This window comes from Scomber japonicus, chromosome 18 (genome assembly GCF_027409825.1).
Source record: "Scomber japonicus isolate fScoJap1 chromosome 18, fScoJap1.pri, whole genome shotgun sequence".
Lineage (NCBI taxonomy): Eukaryota > Metazoa > Chordata > Actinopteri > Scombriformes > Scombridae > Scomber > Scomber japonicus.
In genome coordinates, this window is record NC_070595.1 from 663,416 (window position 1) to 682,024 (window position 18,609).

The window sequence follows — 18,609 nt, forward strand, 5'->3', positions numbered from 1 at the left end:
GCATGACTTAAATTTCAGCTGGTTTGGTTCAATGAGCTTATAAACATAACAATAACATATAATTTTGTCTTGCATTAGACTTTATGAGTCAGCTTGACAAGAGAAAATGTTGGTTCAACTGCAGTGGTTCAAAATGTGAAGAAGACGTGGATGCCATCATGTCACACGCACAATACAACAAAGAAACCTAACTGATGCACTTTGACCTAAATAAGAATATCAAGCTGAAGCAAAAGGGTGTAAGTTTAACTTGATACAATCCACAATGTTGAATGAGATTCATTAAAAACATTACGTCACTTCAACTACTGTACTACTCAAATACACATTTTAGAGTGTGTGTCCTTTTCTGTCTAAAAGACGCAAAAACTCACAAAAAACAATGCATCACAATGTAATGCAATGCATCTGGCATCTGGGGAACAGACATGCAGCCCTGGGGGCAGCCAGAGAGATCAGTTACATAACCATACAGTAAAGTAGAAACAGGTGGGTTCATATTTTATAACCCTGACTCATTAGAGAAACAACTGTTTGTGTTTCAAGATACTGAATTTGGAATACAAGATTTAGTTTAAAGAAGTAAATAGATCAGCAATGCAAACATATCATTAATTAAAATATTGTATATGTATTAGTATAAGTGAATTTCTGTCAGGTTCTGTTTCTCATTCCCTGTGATTGTGTGTGTATTTTACAGTATGGGTTTTAGGAGACTTTACAGGAGGACATTTCACTTGCAGGTGAAATACACCATGCATTTTCTAACACACATTTTTCCTGCTTACAGAGCTGGATCCCCAAGATCATCAATAAGAGAGTGTGCACCACTTTTGTTGAAGACTCTTTAAGGTAATATATCCTTCTCTGTCTACAATACACACATATTGTCTTCATGAAGTAAAGATCTATATTTTAATGATGTGATTCTGTAACATTTGTCTGCCTAATCCAAAATGTCCTAGTGGTCAAACATTGTTTTGTGATCATTGTAGCCTAAAATGACTGAATTAGCTTTCAAAATGTACTTAACATTTCAAATGATAAGCATAATTATTAGGAGAAATAGGTTCATATGACCTCACTGTAAAAACATCTGCATCATTACAATACCTTTGAAGTGCTTTAGGATATTTGAGAGATGAACAACCACAGAATAATCAGTGTGTTTGTGTGTGTGTGTGTGTGTGTGTGTGTGTGTGTGTGTGTGTGTGTGTGTGTGTGTGTGTGTGGTGTGTTTGTTTGTGTGGGATGTGTCAGTAATGGAGCATTGTGTCAGTGTGGGGGGGTGCGGGAGGTGCATGACTCTGTGGCCACAGGGGATTACTTTGGAGCAGCTATTGTCAGCCAATGGGACAGCAAGCAGCACTCTTCAGAGTGTCCCACCGATGCCTTCGGAGAGCTGGAGTTTGCTGGAGCAGGACGCAGACACAGCCATGTGAGGGCAATGCTACACACACACACACACACACACACACACACACACAGTCATGGATAAACCAGTATACCAGTGGAGTGATTCACCCTGAACACTGAAAAGTAAAATCCTCAGGTCATCAACATAACATTTTAAACCAAGTCAGGATGGTGATGATGACCTCACCATTTAAAGAATAATCCCCACATAACCCTGCTTGTGCTACTAAAGGTTTCTGTATTCTCCCCTGGTGTGCATCATTTAGCAAAGTACTGCTGCAGTACATATATGTAAACAGAAAGAGTCCTGGGATGGGAGGTAAATTGGAGTCGTGGTGACATTCTGGATTGCAGGTCAAATGACACCCACAGATGTTTGGAACAGAATTTTCCACATATACGATCACGAAAATGACTGTAAAATATGAATTTTATATATCACAACCACTCCATCATGACTCTTTGTATTGTCACAATCTTAAAATTTTGCTTTTTCTGAAAGGCTGAATTTCTACTCTGTATTAACTCTGTCACTAAAATATGAGTTGAAGTGATGTAGCTGGTATAGACAGCAGGAAGTATTGTTGTTCAGTTAGACACATACCAGAATAACAACTGAAAACAATGAGGACGCTATATTAGACAGACTGACACATGACAGCACTGAAGCGCTAGTCATTGATTATATTTGTATAGCTCCTTTCACACACACTGGTAGATTAGATTAGATGCTTAACATCAGCACGAAGGCACATCATGGATATGATGTGATCATTTTAAAATATTCAAATAAAGTTTAAGAAGAAATACAACTATATCAACACACACACACACACACACACATTTTGCTTTAGTTTTTTTTCTTTAGTTAAGTACATTTATTCAGATTACCTATTATGTTTTACCTTTGCAACCTTTTAAATGTATGCCTTTGAATATACATGCTGTTTATTTAATATTGTACAAAACTGAATACTACCAATCTTTGCTCTGCTAGAAATCCTAAAATCCTTCAATTATTTCTAATAGCTAAATTGAATGTAAACATGGTGTGTGATCCTACTGGATCCCTACTGGGGACAGAATATACCAGAGGATGTCTCTAATAAATTAAGCTTTGTTATAAAAGAAGTGAGCAAACTCATCACATTTGTTTGTAAAGTAGAATTCTTCAGGAGTTGAATCTATGGGATGTCAGAGGTTGTTAATGGTGGAAAAATAGAGGGAAGCATTATTTTGATTGAACTGTACTCAAGGTTGAGTTCTGTGGCGAACACTATGAGTGATGTATTTAATCGTTGAATGAATGTGTTCCTTTTTCTGGTTATCTGACTTTCTGTCTTGGTCCTGTGTAGTTCCTGCGGCTATCATGTGACACATCGCCTCAGATCATCTACACCCTGATGACCACTCACTGGGGTCTGCCCTCACCCAACTTGGTGGTGTCAGTGGTTGGGGGTGAAGGACATGAGAAGATTAAAACATGGGTGAGAGATGTTCTGAGAAACGGGCTGGTTAAGGCTGCACAGAGCACAGGTAAGAACCCATGTTTACCATTCAAATCAATAGAGAACAGAGAATCCAGTATGGAGCAATTTTGTATGGAAATCAGTAAACATGACAACGCTGCATTTAGAAAACATTGGTGTCAGCTATGAGGCATGGATTCCTTTGTCAAAGTCAAAGTCACTTTCTTGTCTATTCTAACTACATGGATATATAGCAGATAGTTTGTCTCTGACCCATGGTGAGGTAGACAACAATGAAACAACAACAATAATGCAACTAAAAAGCAATAACACATTTTAAAAAACTGCTTCAAGCTTCAAGTACTAACAGTGGGCCAATAAAGCACATGATATATTTAAATATATAAATAAAATAGTTTTTACCTCTTTCCATGAAATGATTGTGAAAATGTGATTTATTCTTGATAGATAAAGTGTAAATATTCTCAGAATTGTATTTGTACCTGGTCAAAGGTGATTATTGATGTGTATAAATAGAAAATCAAAAGAAAGTGAAAACAAAATTATTTCATCTTTATGTATTTACAAAGTAGTGCAAAAGGTGTGAGACTGATTGTCCATGTGCAAGAGAGCAGCAGATTAATTTATATAAAGTGGCTGGTGTGTGTGATGGGTGGGTAGGGTGGGGGGGGGGGGGGGGGGGGGCAGTTTTAGCTCCATTTGTGTTGTTTACATGAGTATGTCTTGTTGTTCCTTTTATCACACACATGTTGCACACATTACATTCATACTGACAGAAGCATTTATCCATTTATCCAACATAACTACATTCATAAAATCAGGGTGTCACATGTTTTAGTGGTGTTTACATTGGTTTTAATATCCAGTTTGAAACCACACCTAGACTAGAATATATGCAAACTAGGATGGAAAGCAAGCCAGACACTTATACAGTGAAATATCTACATCCATGCATAGTTCGTATGATGAAGTCTACTGACTTTGGTCATACCCTGACTGTTTCTCTTGCACCACCAGCAGGTCAGAGTTCCTCTTATCCAGTGAAATATCTCATTTTCTAGATTGAAATGTTAGTGCTCATGGTATTGACTTAGGTGACCACCACTAGTTTAACCTAGCATATACTCAATGTAAAAGTTCACCTTGTGTTTATGTGTGGCACCTCATCGCTTCCCTTCCACTCTCTCCCAGGGGCCTGGATCTTGACAGGGGGTCTTAGAGAGGGTGTGGCCCGCTGCGTGGGTGAGGCGGTGAGAGACCACGGGGCTGCAGCTCCAGCTCTCTCCCAGAAAAAAGTGATCGCAGTTGGACTGGCACCCTGGGGCCTAGTGCACAACAGGCAGCGGCTTGTCAGTGCACAGGTACTTGACATGCAGCATGCAAATCCAAAACTGGCTTAGACTTTGTGGCACATTACAACACATAAATTGGTTCTAATCCTACGTAAAGGACATGGACTACTTTGTGTGTGTATAGGTAATCACACATCTCAAAAGACAAAAATAATGAGGCTCCATTCTTCTGTTCTACATGCTCCCACTCACTCAGATTATGGGAAACATGCAAATATGTCACCATCATTGTGCAGATGACACACAAATTAGTGTAATTATTCACCAGGGGACTATGTATGTACTTAGTAAGTGCATTGAGCTAATCAGTAATTGTATGCGCCAAGATGTTCTTCAATTAGACAAATATAAAACTGAAGTAGTCATTTTGGAGCCAAAGAAAACAATTAAAAGTCAGCACTCAGCTTCTATTAGTAATGTTAAAAAAAAACAAAAAAACAAACTTGTCCAGAAATCTTTCTGAATTTCAACAGGCACTTACAATGTCAGCCTGCTATCACCTGAAGAATATAGTAAGAATGAATGGACTTATGTGTCAGCAGGATTTTGAGTCCTCACTAAGACCAGGAGAGTGGATCATATCACTCCAGTTCTCAGATCTTTAACCCTGTCTTCTTGTCTGTCAAAGAAATGATTTTAAAAATACAGCTGTTGGTTTATAAATCACTGAATGCTTTAGTCTACAGTGTACTGTTGTGTTGAACAGTCACAGTCAGTTTTCAGTTATTGCCAATCACTATTTTAATTTGCCCTATTTTAGTGCAGCTATTCCAGGTTTTTGGGTGTATTGTGCACATCGTGTCGTGTGTATCAAATATTTTCAGACAATATAAGTAGGTTTTCACATCTGTCATGTCTGTTATATGATTGTCTGAATGCTGATCATAGGCGTGTTGGGAACCCTCCCATCATGCACCGGGGGTAATAGATTCATGGGAAGATTTTCTGATTAATGGTCTGATTTTCTGTGTGTTCCAGCATTGTTGTTATTATGTTCTACATTCTCCACAATGTTTCTACTGTTCCCAAACTTCATCAGTGAATGTGGTCAGACTACCAGTAATGTTTGGTACATGATTGATGAGATGCTTTAATTGTCTAAACATGTTTCAGAAAAGGTAGCTCTGCAGTTAATGTTGATGTTTTCATTTTCAAATGTCAAATTAAATGACATGTTCTGGTTGTCTTGTGGGTATGTTTCCAAAGAAAGGGGCCCAGATACTCATCAAACAGGATTTGGCTGCTAGATCAAAGTGTCATGTAATATTAGCAGCACTGATCAGATGAGCAAAGGTGCGGCAGAGTAGATTATATCCCTGAATGAACCTTCCAACTCACTCACAATCACTCTTCTGTTGTTTTGTTTGAAGGGGAGCTTCCCTGCTCGTTACTACATCCAGAACACATCATATGACTCCTGCTCCCTGGACAACAACTGCCAGGCTTTCCTCTTGGTGGATGATGGGAGTGTTGGGCGCCGAGGAGGAGAGACAGCGTTTCGTGCTAATCTGGAGGACTACATTTCCCATCAGCGCACTGGCATTTGGGGTCAGCTGAGAAGTTTCAAAAATATATTAGTAATTTCTATTCATGACAAGAAATGCAGTACACTTCTAATGTTATGTAATGTAGTAGCCTACCTCCCACTCCCACTAATATATTGTATATTTATTGTTTATTGTATATAGTATTTGGAGATTGTTTTTATTGTTTATTTTATTTTATTTCTATATATCTTTTTTATCACTTTTAAAAAATACTGTTGTGTCAATTTTGAATTTTCAGTAAAGTTACCCCTACCACTGTTTACCTAATGCATTGTCTCTGTACAGATGTCTTCTTCTTCTAACTGGTTATCTTTGGCTGACAGGTAGTGGCAGTATTGAAATCCCAGTGCTGTGCATGCTCATCTCAGGAGACGCCAATATGCTCGAGGTGAGGAAACTGTTCAGTACACACACACACACACATACACACACACACACACACACGCACGCACGCACGCACGCACGCACACACACACACACACACACACACACACACACACACACACACACACACACACACACAGGAAGAAACCTCAAACAGAAGTGGGCTCTCTGGCAGAACATCAGCCTTGACTGGTTAGGTTAGGTCTGAGGGATTACCATGAAGCCTTATGGCTGTCTGCTGCTAACAGCAGCTGCAACTATAATAAGGTTGCTTTCTGGTTGCTTTTCAGTCATTTAAATTGTAGTGGTATGCTATACAGGAGGGTTAAGAAAGACGACATGCTGAACTGTGATCTGTGTTAAAATTCAGAGAAAAAGAATTCTGAAATTAAAAGTTTGGCATTGTGAAAAAAGACTAGAAAATGTGATTCATTAAATGTCATTGATTGAGTAGAACGTATTTTCTTAGAAATGTGACATTTTCAGAAAATGAAATGAACAACAAATTCATACTTCTTCTTTATGTGGCTTTCTCCACAATTTTAAGATCAATATGAGAGCAGTTGTTTTCCACTGATTATTAAGCAGTGTCTCATATTTCATCCACTGTACAATGAAACATGTTTCAACTTCAAATGATCATACAAGCAAAATGACTGCCTCAAAAGTAAAGGCTTAGACAACAAATAAAAATAGGTCTTTTAACACCAGCAGCAGTTTGACTATACACTGCTGTATAAAGCCCTTCTGTTGTTCAGTAGATTTAGATCTGTTCATTTGTTAGTAGTCAACTAGCTGTTTACATTTGCATGTCCTTAATTTGAAGAGTCAGTTTTTAATTTGACAACTTGCAGCTTTGTGGTTGTTCAGTAGATAAAGATAACATGCAAAGCTGCTCTCAGTCACCTTATTGTCTGTAGTATATGAGCTAGGCTCTGAATTCAGTCATGAATGAACTCATCATGGTTAACGTTAAGATTTTCAAATTATTAAAAATAAAGATTTTTTTAAAACTCTTAAACAATGCATGATGGGAAATCTGCTAATATGCTGATCATGTTTCTATGGAAACGTCATGTAATGAGTTGAGTGAACTCACAGCTGTACATTTATTAACTCAACATTTCAAGTCAAAAGAATAAATATATCTAAATATGCATTCTCAAATGGTATTGAAATAAAAACAGGCTCAATTAATTTGAAATCACTAAATGTGTATATAAAATATAAAATCCATGACTTAATATTAGTTGATTTCACTAAACATATACATATACTGTATGATGTTTGTCATTTTTAATACATGAAACTTATGACACTTAGGTTTTTGACTGTGTGAGTCAGTTATGTCTGAGCTCTTTCTTTCTTACTAAGCAGCTTGTTATCTGTTCTGTGTATATTCTCTGACACAGAGATTAGATGCCTCTCTGAGGAAATCTACGCCCTGGCTGGTTCTTGCTGGTACTGGTCCAGCTGCAGACCTTATCAGTGAGCTGCTGAGACATCTCTCCCCTGTTGTCATGAGTCCCACCTCTCCTTCAGTAGAGGGGGAGGCAGCTGAGGGTCTCAGCACAGAGCTCCGCGACAGGGTCCGCGACCAGATCCGTAAACACTTCCCTGCTGAAGCCGACGTGGAGAAACTAGTGGACAGCGTGAGTCAGGGAGCACATGTGTGATTCTGCGTGTGTGTGTGTTTCTATATTAGGATGTAGGAAATGTTGCAGTCTGCAGGTGTCACTATAAATCTGCATTTACATGTTACTTTCAAGAGGAATCTTGGTGTGTTGCATTGCTGTAATGTAAGTCATCTAATATTGTTTGTAGGAGAAATTGAGAGACACTTTGTTTTTATCTTTCCAGAGCCTGTGTGATTATGTAAACATTTGTGATGTATGAAATTAAATCCTAATTTTCTCATTTCCTCTCACTGCCTCTGTGTGTGCAGGCTCTGAGTATTTATCAGAACAGAGAGCTCATCACTGTTTTCCACGAGGAGCAGGAGGGTCTTGATGATTTTGATACAGTTCTCCTCAAAACCCTTGTTAGAGGTAAGTACGGTTATTTATTGAAGGGTAGAAAGTCACAAAATGACTCACAATAAGAATAAAATAAGGCAACAGACATCAAATACAGACATAAAGAGTAAAAACACTAAAATATACTGGAATTGACCAATAAATGAAAAGATTGTCTTCTGCTTCAGAAATTCAAGATTGGTGTCATGTGAGACATTTTTGATCACCTGCTCAATAACTTACCAGCAACATTTTTGTTCCACTTGTAAGCAATCCTACAATGTTCTGCTGAGGGAGGTGAAGAGGGGGTTACAGTAGATGAGATAGGAGAAATCAAAGCAAGAATCCATCTCATCTCATCTCTCTATCTCAGCTCGACACACACTGTGCAATATTTCTCTGCTGGAGGAAATTATCTGCCATACAAAAGTAAATAAGATTATGTAAGACATTTAAGTCTGATTGTTTGCATGTTGAGGATTAAATAAGATGTATAATTGAATATCATCTGCATATAAGTAATAGGAGATACTTTTAATATACAAGGGACATATTAAGTCCCTCACCAAGTCATCCTTCCTTCACCTCTTTAACATTTCTATCCAACTCTGATGCTCAAACTCTGGTTCATGCCTTCGTCGTGTCTTGTATTGATTATTGCACTCCCTCTTCATTGGTCTGAAGCAAAATCCATTCAAAAATTTGAGTACATTCAGAACTCAGCAGCCAGAATCCTCACAGCTCACATCACCCCCATCCTCTCCCAGCATGCAATGGTTACCAGTCCTGTCCTGGATACAATTCTAAATCCTACTTCTCACTTTCAAAGCCCTTCCTAACCTGGCTCCACCTCTATCTTAGTGAACTCCTCACTCCCTACTCTTCCTCTCGGTCTCTCAGGTCCTCTAACTGCAACCACCTCACTGTCCCACGCAACAAACTGTCCACCTTGGGAGGCCACTCCTTCGGTGCTATGGCCCCAAGCTCTTGGATTCTCTCCCTCAATTGCTCCATGACTTCAAATCCGATTTTAAAAATGTTCTTTTCCATGAGCATTTCTCTTCCTCCTCCTCTGCTTAGGTTTTTGTCAAAAGGCACTATTTAAATAAAAGGTAATATTATTGTTAGTATTATTACAAGACAAACAGAATAGGACTGAGGACAGAACCTCTGCACAATACAGAGTTTCAGATGGGATGGAGACATATACAGTAGTTACCTAAGCCTGAGCCAATGAGATCCAAAAGTACCAGGGCATGCACACACCAAAATGATATTAAGAGTCATGCTGAGTCTCCAGGAAATGAATGTAAGTCAATTGTGTCACCTATCAAAACTGAATCTATACATCTGTTAGGTACTTATGATCTGGTAACAGCAGTACCGTTAATGCAGGGCTGTCACTGTGTGTTCAGTCTTGTATGAAACAGCTCTGCATCAACACTTCCTTTAAAAGCAGTTTATTCAAATAAAAAAACAATGGCATCAGTTCTGACTCTGCCTCTTTCACCCAGCTTTCCCTCACACAGAGACAATGAAAGATCCCAAAAGTCACACCACTGTTAAATGTTATTCATCCAATTATTGTGCAGTGCATGTAAATATTGCTTTTGTGTGTGTGTGTGTGTGTGTGTGTGTGTGTGTGTGTGCGTGTGTGCATATTAAGCTAGTAAACGTGTGTCTAGTGAGGCCAGTGAGTACACTGAAGAGCTGAAACTGGCCGTGGCCTGGAACCGAGTGGACATTGCCAAAACTGAGCTCTTCAATGGAGACATACAGTGGAAGGTCAGAGTCCAACTGAATGAATGAAGTTTGATAACCTGTACTACTGCCAAACCACCATCTTTACCCCATAAATACCACAATGTATCAATGTACCCTTATCACACAAACTGAAACCTAAGTGGCCTAACATGCATATCACCCAACTGCAGTCTGTCCAATAACACAAAAAGTCTTTAATAAATAATCTTTAAAGGTTGCAGTGCTTTCACCACTTGTTTCAATTTTCACTTCGAAAGGACATTAAACCTAACAAGAGAGAATATTAAAATATATAAAGTCCGTGTAAAGTAAGAACACATATGTGTTCTGAGTTTGACATACCACAGAAAAGTGTGTTGTTAACCACCCTGCCAAATTTGAATGATTAAAAAAATCGCCAAATATATGAAATTAGGCTTCAAAGTTGTGTAAAAATCAGCCTCTTTCTCTGCTGCCAAAAACTGTGGGAGTGCCCGCCGAGTTCGCTTAAACTCCGCCCCCTACCAAGTGTCACCTGTCAATCAAAGTCACCACCTCTACCAGAAACATGGACGCTACATCAGAGAGCTTTCTGCTGCTAACTCAGCTGCTAACTCGGCGGCTAACTCAGCTGCTAGCTCTACGGCTAGGTCGGCGGCTAATTCAGCTAATTGGCTAACTGTAGTAGACTGTAGTAGTAGTAGTGTGTGCTGAATGTATTTATACCTCTACAGCAGCAGGGGCGGGTTTATGCTAATCAGACCCCCCCCCCCCCCCCCCCCCCCCCCCCCCCACTAAATCCTGAACACAGAAATGTTGAAACACAGTTTGTGAAGCCTAGCTCCACAATTCAAATCTAAATGGTTGAAATGCTTTTTACACCTTTTTTAGAAATATATTTATGACCTATTTAATGTGTTTAGAAGAAAATGTCTGAATTCACTTTACACAGTCTTTAAATCCACACCTTACTTTTGTTGGGGAGGAGATCTTTACTTTTCGGTGCAAGGGGACCCTCTTCCTCTCCCATGTTACTTCCATGTGTGATGTTTTTTATCTCATGCTTTGTGTACACACTATTGATTCTATCTCTTGTGATTTGGTCATGTTTCCTCTAAGTAGGATGCACTTTTAATTGGTTCTCAACAGCACTCTTAGCTGATTAAGATTTAAGCCCGATCATCTTATCCTAACCTTCAAATGTGTGCCTAAACTTAATTTTAGTGAAGGAATATACTATTTTAGAGATTAAGGGATAATCTTTCCCAATGGTCTGTCTCTAACCCTAACCCCCTATCTCACATGCCTAAATATTAATCATTGCCAGAACAGATGAGTTTGTATTCAATCTCTGAAATTATACTCTAACTTTAATCAAGCATTACTTTATTTGAATGATAATAACTTTATTGAACTAAAGTCTAAATCCAGCTGGTTTAGATGACCCAACAGTTTCTGCATGTTTATTAGTATGTTATGCTGATGATTGGTGATTGTGCTTTCAGTATAATGACCTGGAAGACTCCATGACGGATGCTCTGATCAATGACAAGCCTCAGTTTGTGCGTCTCTTCTGTGAGAACGGTCTGAATATCTTGGACTACCTGACTTACGGGCGTTTGGAAAGCTTGTACCGCTCGCTGTCTGACAGCTCACTGGCCTACATTCTGCTTCAGCGTCGCCTGACTGAGAGGCAGGGCCTGGCAGGATCCATGCCTAACATGGATGGAGCTATGACAACACCTCTAAAGAGTCCCCAGAGTCCACTGACTGGACCTGTCTCAGCAAAGGAGCTGAGCCTCTATGAGGTAAGGAAGAAGGGACATAAAATATTGATTAACCCTCACATACTGTTCACATTCTGACTCATAATTAGTCTCTACACCAATTCTCATCAGTCATTAATAAATGTTTCATTAATTCTTCATGAAGCTGTCAGAGAACAAACAGAGTGTATTATATTAATTTATGGAGAAAAGACATTTACAGTCACTATATTATTGTCCAAAGTAACATTTTTTTAAAGTACAAAAATGTGTACCAGGTACACAAAAATAAAAAAAAAACTTTGAACTTTATTTCCACGTTTTATATTTTGGGTCACATTAGGAAATGCCCAGCTAATGAAAATGTGTTTTTACATCTCTCAAATGTAAAAACGGGTCAAATTTGACCCTGAACAGAATATAAGGGTTAAAAGTAGGTTTAATTAAATTGAACTGAATAGCACTGAACTATTTTAAAATAGGACAATGTATCCAACAGCACACTGTGTCATGGCTTTAAATGAAGAGCAGTAGTAGTGAAGTGTGTGATGATTGTGCAGGTATCCCGCCTGGTGTCAGACTTGTTGGGTGATGTCTGTCATCCTTTCTATTATGTGCCTCTGGGACTGGACCAAAGCTCTGGCACCAGGAGGTCCATCAAGGTGAGTAAACTTTTCAAAAGTTGTTTTCTCAATCAGACAGCATTTCTGAAAAGGTTGTGTTTTGGGCCACCGTATAAATTCAACTGAAACCAGAGGAAAGCTGAATAACCTAATTAAAATAGATCAAGAGAGAGATTTTTACTCCGATCTAAATCCCTCACTGATTATTCTCTTGTCTTATCTTCAGCAAGTCAACAAGATGTTGCTGGGGGAGTGTGTGTATCGGGACAAGCGCTGCCCGTCTCCATGGGCAGCTCTGTATATCTGGGCTGTCCTGCAGAACCGCCGAGAAATGGCTGTTTTCTTCTGGGCGATGGTGAGGCCTACCTGTAATATTCTATCACCTTTGAAATCAATAGAACATGCAGCCTACGCATACCTGCAACATCCATTTTTCAATTACCATAGACCTCTCTCTACCCCTGTCTGTACTGTCAACTGTCAAATTAACCCTCCTGTTGTCCTCGAGTCAAGGAAGGAAGGGAGGAAGGAAGGGTGGAAGGGAGGAAGGAAGGAGAGAAGGAAGAAAAGAAGGAAAGGAGGGAGGAAGGAAGGAAGGGAGGACAGGAAAGAAGGAAGGGAGGAAGGAAAGTAAGGAAGGAAGGTTGGAGGAAAGAAGGAAGGAAGGTAGAAATGAGGGAGGAAAGAAGGAAGGAGGGAGGGAGGGAGGGAGGAAGGAAGGAACGGAGGAAGGAAGGAACGGAGGAAGGAAGGAAGAAAAGGAGGGAGGAAGGAAGGAGGAAAGCAGGAAGGAAGGAAGGAAGGGAGGAAGGAAGGAAGAAAAGGAAGGAGGAAGGAAGGAGGGAAGGAAGAAAGGAAGGAAAGGAAGGAAGGAAGGAAGGTAGGAGGGAGGGAGGGAGGAAAGAAGGAAGGAGGGAGGGAGGGAGAAAGGAAAAGTGGAAGGGAGGAAAGAAGGACAGAGTAAAGAAGGAAGGGAGGAAGGTAGGGGGGAGGAAAGAAAAAGAGAAGGAGGGAGGGAGGAAAGAAGGAAGGGAGGAAGGAGGGAAGGAAAGAAGGACAGAAGGGAGGAAGAAAGGGGGATGGAGGAAGGAAAGAAGGAAGGGAGGAAAGAAAGAGAGAAGGAGAGAGGGAGGAAGGACAGACGGAAGGAAGGATGGAGGAAAGAAGGAAGGAAGGTAGAAATGAGGGAGGAAAGAAGGAAGGAGGGAGGGAGGGAGGGAGGGAGGAAGGAAGGAACGGAGGAAGGAACGAAGAAAAGGAGGGAGGAACGAAGGAGGGAAGCAGGAAGAACAGGAGAGAGGAAGGAAGGAAGAAAGGAAGGAAAGGAGGGAGGAAAGAAGGACAGAGTCAAGAAGGAAGGGAGGAAGGTAGAAATGAGGGAGGAAAGAAGGAAGGAGGGAGGGAGGAAGGACAGACGGAAGGAAGGAAGGGAGGAAAGAAGGAACAGTCAAAACAAATCTTTCTTGGACAGATTACTTTTGTTTTTGTGTTTTCTTTCCAGGCAGGGGAGTCAGTGCTGAGTGCTCTGGGTGGCTGTAAGATGCTGAGGGAGCTTTCTAAGCTTGAGAGTGAGACTGAGAACAAAGTCGCCATGAAGTTACTGGCACAGAAGTTAGAGAACCTGGCACACGGTGAGTGAGACTACAAGCTGTTCTGCTCAATCACATCCTACCACCAAACCAATACTGTACAGCAAATGAAAGGATAGCCCCCGTAAATCTGTCCTATGTTAATTATGATCAGTTAACAAATGCTTTTTATTTAATAACATTTATTAAATCAATGTTTGGGTCCAAATTAGACCCGATTTGACATTCGACAGCTGTAAATACACCCCAAATATCATTCTATTACCCTGACATTTGATGATTTTTCCTAAAGTGGCCCATAATGTACACCAAAATGTACACAAATGAAAATATTTTAAATGTTATACTTTTGTATAGATGCTGTATAGAAGTTTTGTCCATTGAGGCTGTTCTGGGTCAAATGATCTCTGTATCTATGTCCATGTGTTTTAGTGAAATGAATAGTTCATAGTTTTAATAAGATAGTAGTTTTTATGATGTAGCAGTGAAGACTGATGGCTCTAATGGTTCTACAATAAACCCCACACTTCCATAAAGTTCTGCTCATTTTACCTTTACATTAAATACATTTACATCATTATTGCTATGTTATATTTTCATGTCTTAGGTCAAATAGGACATGATATTGTGGATAGTAGCTGTTTTTTCTCCAACAATGAAAAAATACACTCTCTCTGCTCTCTGAAACATCCATCAAGGTTTAATCACATATTTATGACCCAGAGCATATAAACAGTATGTAAGGGTTAAAACATTGAAGAATTTAAAAAAAATTTAAATATTGAAAACCTAATACCTAACCACCAAGAAATTCAATCTTTACCTTTAGCCATTATGAAGAAGATAAAATAATAATATCCATCTGTGTGTTGTGTGTTCAGATGTATTTGGTGAGTGTTATCAGAGCAGTGAGAGTCGCTCCTTCACTCTCCTTATAAGGAAGTCTCCAGTGTGGGGCGATGCTACCTGCCTGCAGATGGCCACTGCAGCTGACGCTCGCCTGTTCTTCAGCCATGATGGTGTTCAGGTAGAGTTGCTGTTCTCATTTTTATTTTATTTTTTATTTTCTAATCTTATTATTTATTTTATTTTTTATTTTTTTAAGTGAATTAATTATTTTTGTTTGATTTAAATTTTTACTTTAATTTTTTTAATTTTTAAAAAATGTATTTACTTATTTTTTCACAGTTAATTGTATTTATTTTTATCTACTGTATTTCTGTTTGATTATCATTATTATTGCTAATATAATTACCTATATGTGCCTTCTTGTTCTGTATTGTTCTCTGTAAAACTAAATGTAATAAACAGATGTTTAAAAAAAAAGAAAAAAAAAGATGCTCTTCTCCTCCCAACACTAGGATTTAACAGACAGGTCACAATGCATGCTTACTCAAGCCAGGCTTTTATTAGTAATCCTCCTTTATCTGACGCTTAAATATGAGAAAACAAGAGGAAACATGAGACTGTAGATTTTTATTAAGTGCTTTCTTCCTGGATGAGAAGTAAAGATGCTTAATGTGTAAATCATAGTTAACATAGAGTTGAATGAATGTACAGGAAAAAAAGGCTTACTGTATTTAAATTGGGGAAACCAAAATCAAAATGAAAGTTATATGTTATAATTATGGATATTTATATTGATGAAATACCAAAGTTAAACATAACTAATTCATATTGATGCAGACAGTGTAAATGAATGTTGTAGTGAGATGCTGCTCTCTGTTGTAGTCTCTGCTGTCTCAGATCTGGTGGGGAGACATGGAACAGAGCACAGATGTCTGGAAACTGGTTCTTACCTTCTTCATACCCCCCCTCCTCTACACAGACCTTATCAGCTTCAGGTCAGTATTCACTTATTATTGTATTCACCATGTGATTCTATACTAGTTTCAGGGCTCATTACTTTTGTTTGTGACCTTGATGATTAGAAAGAGAGTGAAAAAAAGAAAATAAATGTACTATCACAATGTCTGGAGAAAAAAAAGTTATAATCTGTATGACATGAGACACGTTCTATTCTTAATGTGTCATCCTGCATGAAAACACAACTTTTGGATGCAGAAATAATATTCTGATTTTAAAAAAAGGTTGAAAGGATATTTTTTTCCACCTAAAAAAAGAATACACACCGTTTATCCTGCAGAACGGTCCAATCTTGACCAAATGATGGTCTGTACAGAATAGATGATGAGGACACTATTGATTCAGTTTTAAGTTGAAACTAGATCCAGTGATTGTAAGTTAACAGGATCGGATTTGTGTGTGTGTGTGTGTGTGTGTGTGTTTGTGTGTGTGTGTGTGTGTGTGTGTGTGTGTGTGTTTGTGTGTGTGCATGTCACAGGGAACAGGAGGAGGAGGTTAAGTCTCAGACGGTCCACCAAGGCAGAGACACTGACAGTCTGGATGGGAATGATGGAACCGTCTTCTCCCTTGCTGACATTATACAAAAGTAGATATAAATTACACAAACATAAATCAGATTGGGTTTGTATGACAGCGTTCCTCAGTCTTAAATAAACTGATTTCTTGTTTGGGGTTACAGTGAGGAAGAGGCTGAAGAGTTCCAGGCTCTGAAAGAAAACCTGAAAGGTGGGTTTGGATTACTATTCTGCTATTAGTGCATGCACTCGATAGCTACTCTCTTAGGTACTTCTGCATGGTGGAAACTAAGAACTTCCTGAATTCCTTAAGGCATTATAGTCAGCAAGGTTCTGGAAAAATATTCCTTCAATACATTAAACATGACACCAGTAATTTGCTCTGAAACTAATTCTACGACTACATTTTCATTGTCTGGGGAGGTTCTCAGATGAATAGAAGAGTGAGTGAGTGGAATATATTTAAGTTGGTGTTTATATGGGATTTCTTGATCATAATGATCAATCAAAAATATGCTTACTGTTTGAATACTGTTTGAAACAACATACAGTTTTTTCTCTGGACCTCATATAATGAAGGGTCACCATTCCTGTTTAACTGGTTTGTTAAAACCAAAACTCAGCAATGTCCAAACAAAGGAAAACTTCTCTTAGACACATTCTTACAGTCTTAGCAGTAGATGGGATAAAAATATGGCCTGAAGGTTATGATGTCTTGTCAGAAATGTTGACATTGTTATAGCTCATGGACCTAAAATGGACAGGGTTCATTGAGTGTGCTCAGTAGTAGTAGTACACTTGTAATCTAATGGAAATCAAGCCATTGCAGTAGTTCCAGATACCATGACATGCACCAAAGGGTTGATCAAGTTGACACTTTAGCCTGGTGTTCTTAAGGGAAATATCAGGGCTACATGGGTACTGAGTGGGCATGGGCTATAACAGGGCACATTTTGCGGGTCCCACATGGTTTCAGTAACAAGGGCCCCACATGTGAAGCCCACATGGGCTGACTGTATGAGCCCCATAAGGGATGTAAGTAGGGCATGGGCATAAACAGGGCCAATTCTATGGGCCCCATATTGTTTCAGAAACATATGGGCAAATATATGGGTCTCACCCAGTTGGGACCCACCTGAAACCCTGTCAGAACCCACTTGAAGCCCTTATGGGCTAACACAGGCGTGGCCACCATGGAAACTGCAGACAAACCCACTTGGGACCCATATTTGCAGCCCAAATTTAACCCTTATGGGGCCCACATGGACATGCTGACTGGGCATGAACCATGAACCTTCTCTCATGGTAGAGATATCTAGAGTATGATATCTAGAGTTAGATGGACGGGTGCAGTGTTGGCAGTAATTGGAGCATTGTTCTGGATCATTATGGTGAAAAGGGAGCCTGAGCCAACCATGCTCTGAGCTCTGCTGCTTTGGTCTCAATTCACTTAGGATAATCAATACATGCAAACAGACACAAAACCAAAATGATGAAATGATGATGATGGCTCCCTCTTCTCCCTCTGTTTACTTCAGTTAAAGTGCCATCCAATTCCAAGAGACCATTCTTTCTGACACGGTGGAGACAGTTCTGGTTTGCCCCCGTCACCTCATTCTTAGGCAACGTGTTGATGTACTTCCTGTTCCTCTGCCTGTTTGCCTATGTTCTGCTGGTGGATTTCAAGCCCCCGCCCCCTAACGGCCCTGCTACTCTGGAGTTTGTGCTCTACTTCTGGGTTTTCACCTTAGTATGTGAAGAGATTCGACAGGTTGGTTGTGAAGACACTAAACACACTCTAGTAGGATTGATGGATGGATGGATGGATGGATAGAGAGAGAGAGAGATAGATAGATAGATAGATAGATAGATAGATAGATAGATAGATAGATAGGTAGATAGATAGATAGATAGATAGATAGATAGATAGATAGAATGCTAATTAGTTACCAAATCACCTAAAACACACAGTGACACAGACATGAACATATACATGCATGTATGACTCTTCTCTCTCTGGTTGACAGACCTTCTTTATGGGAGGTTCCTCTGTGCTCCAGCGAATGAAGAACTACATCCAGGATGTGTGGAACAAGTGTGACCTCACAGCCATCACACTCTTTACTTTGGCTCTGTGCTGCAGGTGACCTTTTTGACCAAATGTCTACCAAAGGGTCCAAAGCCCTGCTTCCCATCCCTCATACATTTGTGCAGGCTGGCTCAAATGCCAGTCAATATTTTTCTTCCTTATCTAGTTGTATGCATTCCTAATGTGGATGAATATGTGGACAGCTGTGCCTTGC

At 39.5% G+C, this 18,609-nt stretch overlaps 2 protein-coding genes across 2 annotated transcripts in view; both read left to right on the top strand.

Annotated features, from left to right (window-relative positions):
* The window catches only part of LOC128378254 (protein PFC0760c), a 98,070-nt gene that overhangs the window by 49,336 nt on the left and 30,125 nt on the right, over positions 1–18,609 (top strand). The window lies entirely within an intron of this gene.
* trpm4a (transient receptor potential cation channel, subfamily M, member 4a) overlaps positions 1–18,609 on the top strand; it is a 44,604-nt gene that overhangs the window by 10,498 nt on the left and 15,497 nt on the right. Inside the window, exons 2-20 of the mRNA XM_053338085.1 lie at positions 791–852; positions 1,261–1,438; positions 2,772–2,952; positions 4,098–4,267; positions 5,629–5,806; positions 6,129–6,193; positions 7,602–7,841; positions 8,135–8,237; positions 9,871–9,989; positions 11,453–11,755; positions 12,274–12,375; positions 12,563–12,691; positions 13,838–13,967; positions 14,807–14,952; positions 15,657–15,769; positions 16,270–16,377; positions 16,471–16,517; positions 17,845–18,077; positions 18,334–18,449. Coding sequence (XP_053194060.1) covers positions 791–852; positions 1,261–1,438; positions 2,772–2,952; positions 4,098–4,267; positions 5,629–5,806; positions 6,129–6,193; positions 7,602–7,841; positions 8,135–8,237; positions 9,871–9,989; positions 11,453–11,755; positions 12,274–12,375; positions 12,563–12,691; positions 13,838–13,967; positions 14,807–14,952; positions 15,657–15,769; positions 16,270–16,377; positions 16,471–16,517; positions 17,845–18,077; positions 18,334–18,449 — 2,723 coding nt within the window. The remainder of the gene's footprint in view (positions 1–790; positions 853–1,260; positions 1,439–2,771; positions 2,953–4,097; positions 4,268–5,628; positions 5,807–6,128; positions 6,194–7,601; positions 7,842–8,134; positions 8,238–9,870; positions 9,990–11,452; positions 11,756–12,273; positions 12,376–12,562; positions 12,692–13,837; positions 13,968–14,806; positions 14,953–15,656; positions 15,770–16,269; positions 16,378–16,470; positions 16,518–17,844; positions 18,078–18,333; positions 18,450–18,609) is intronic.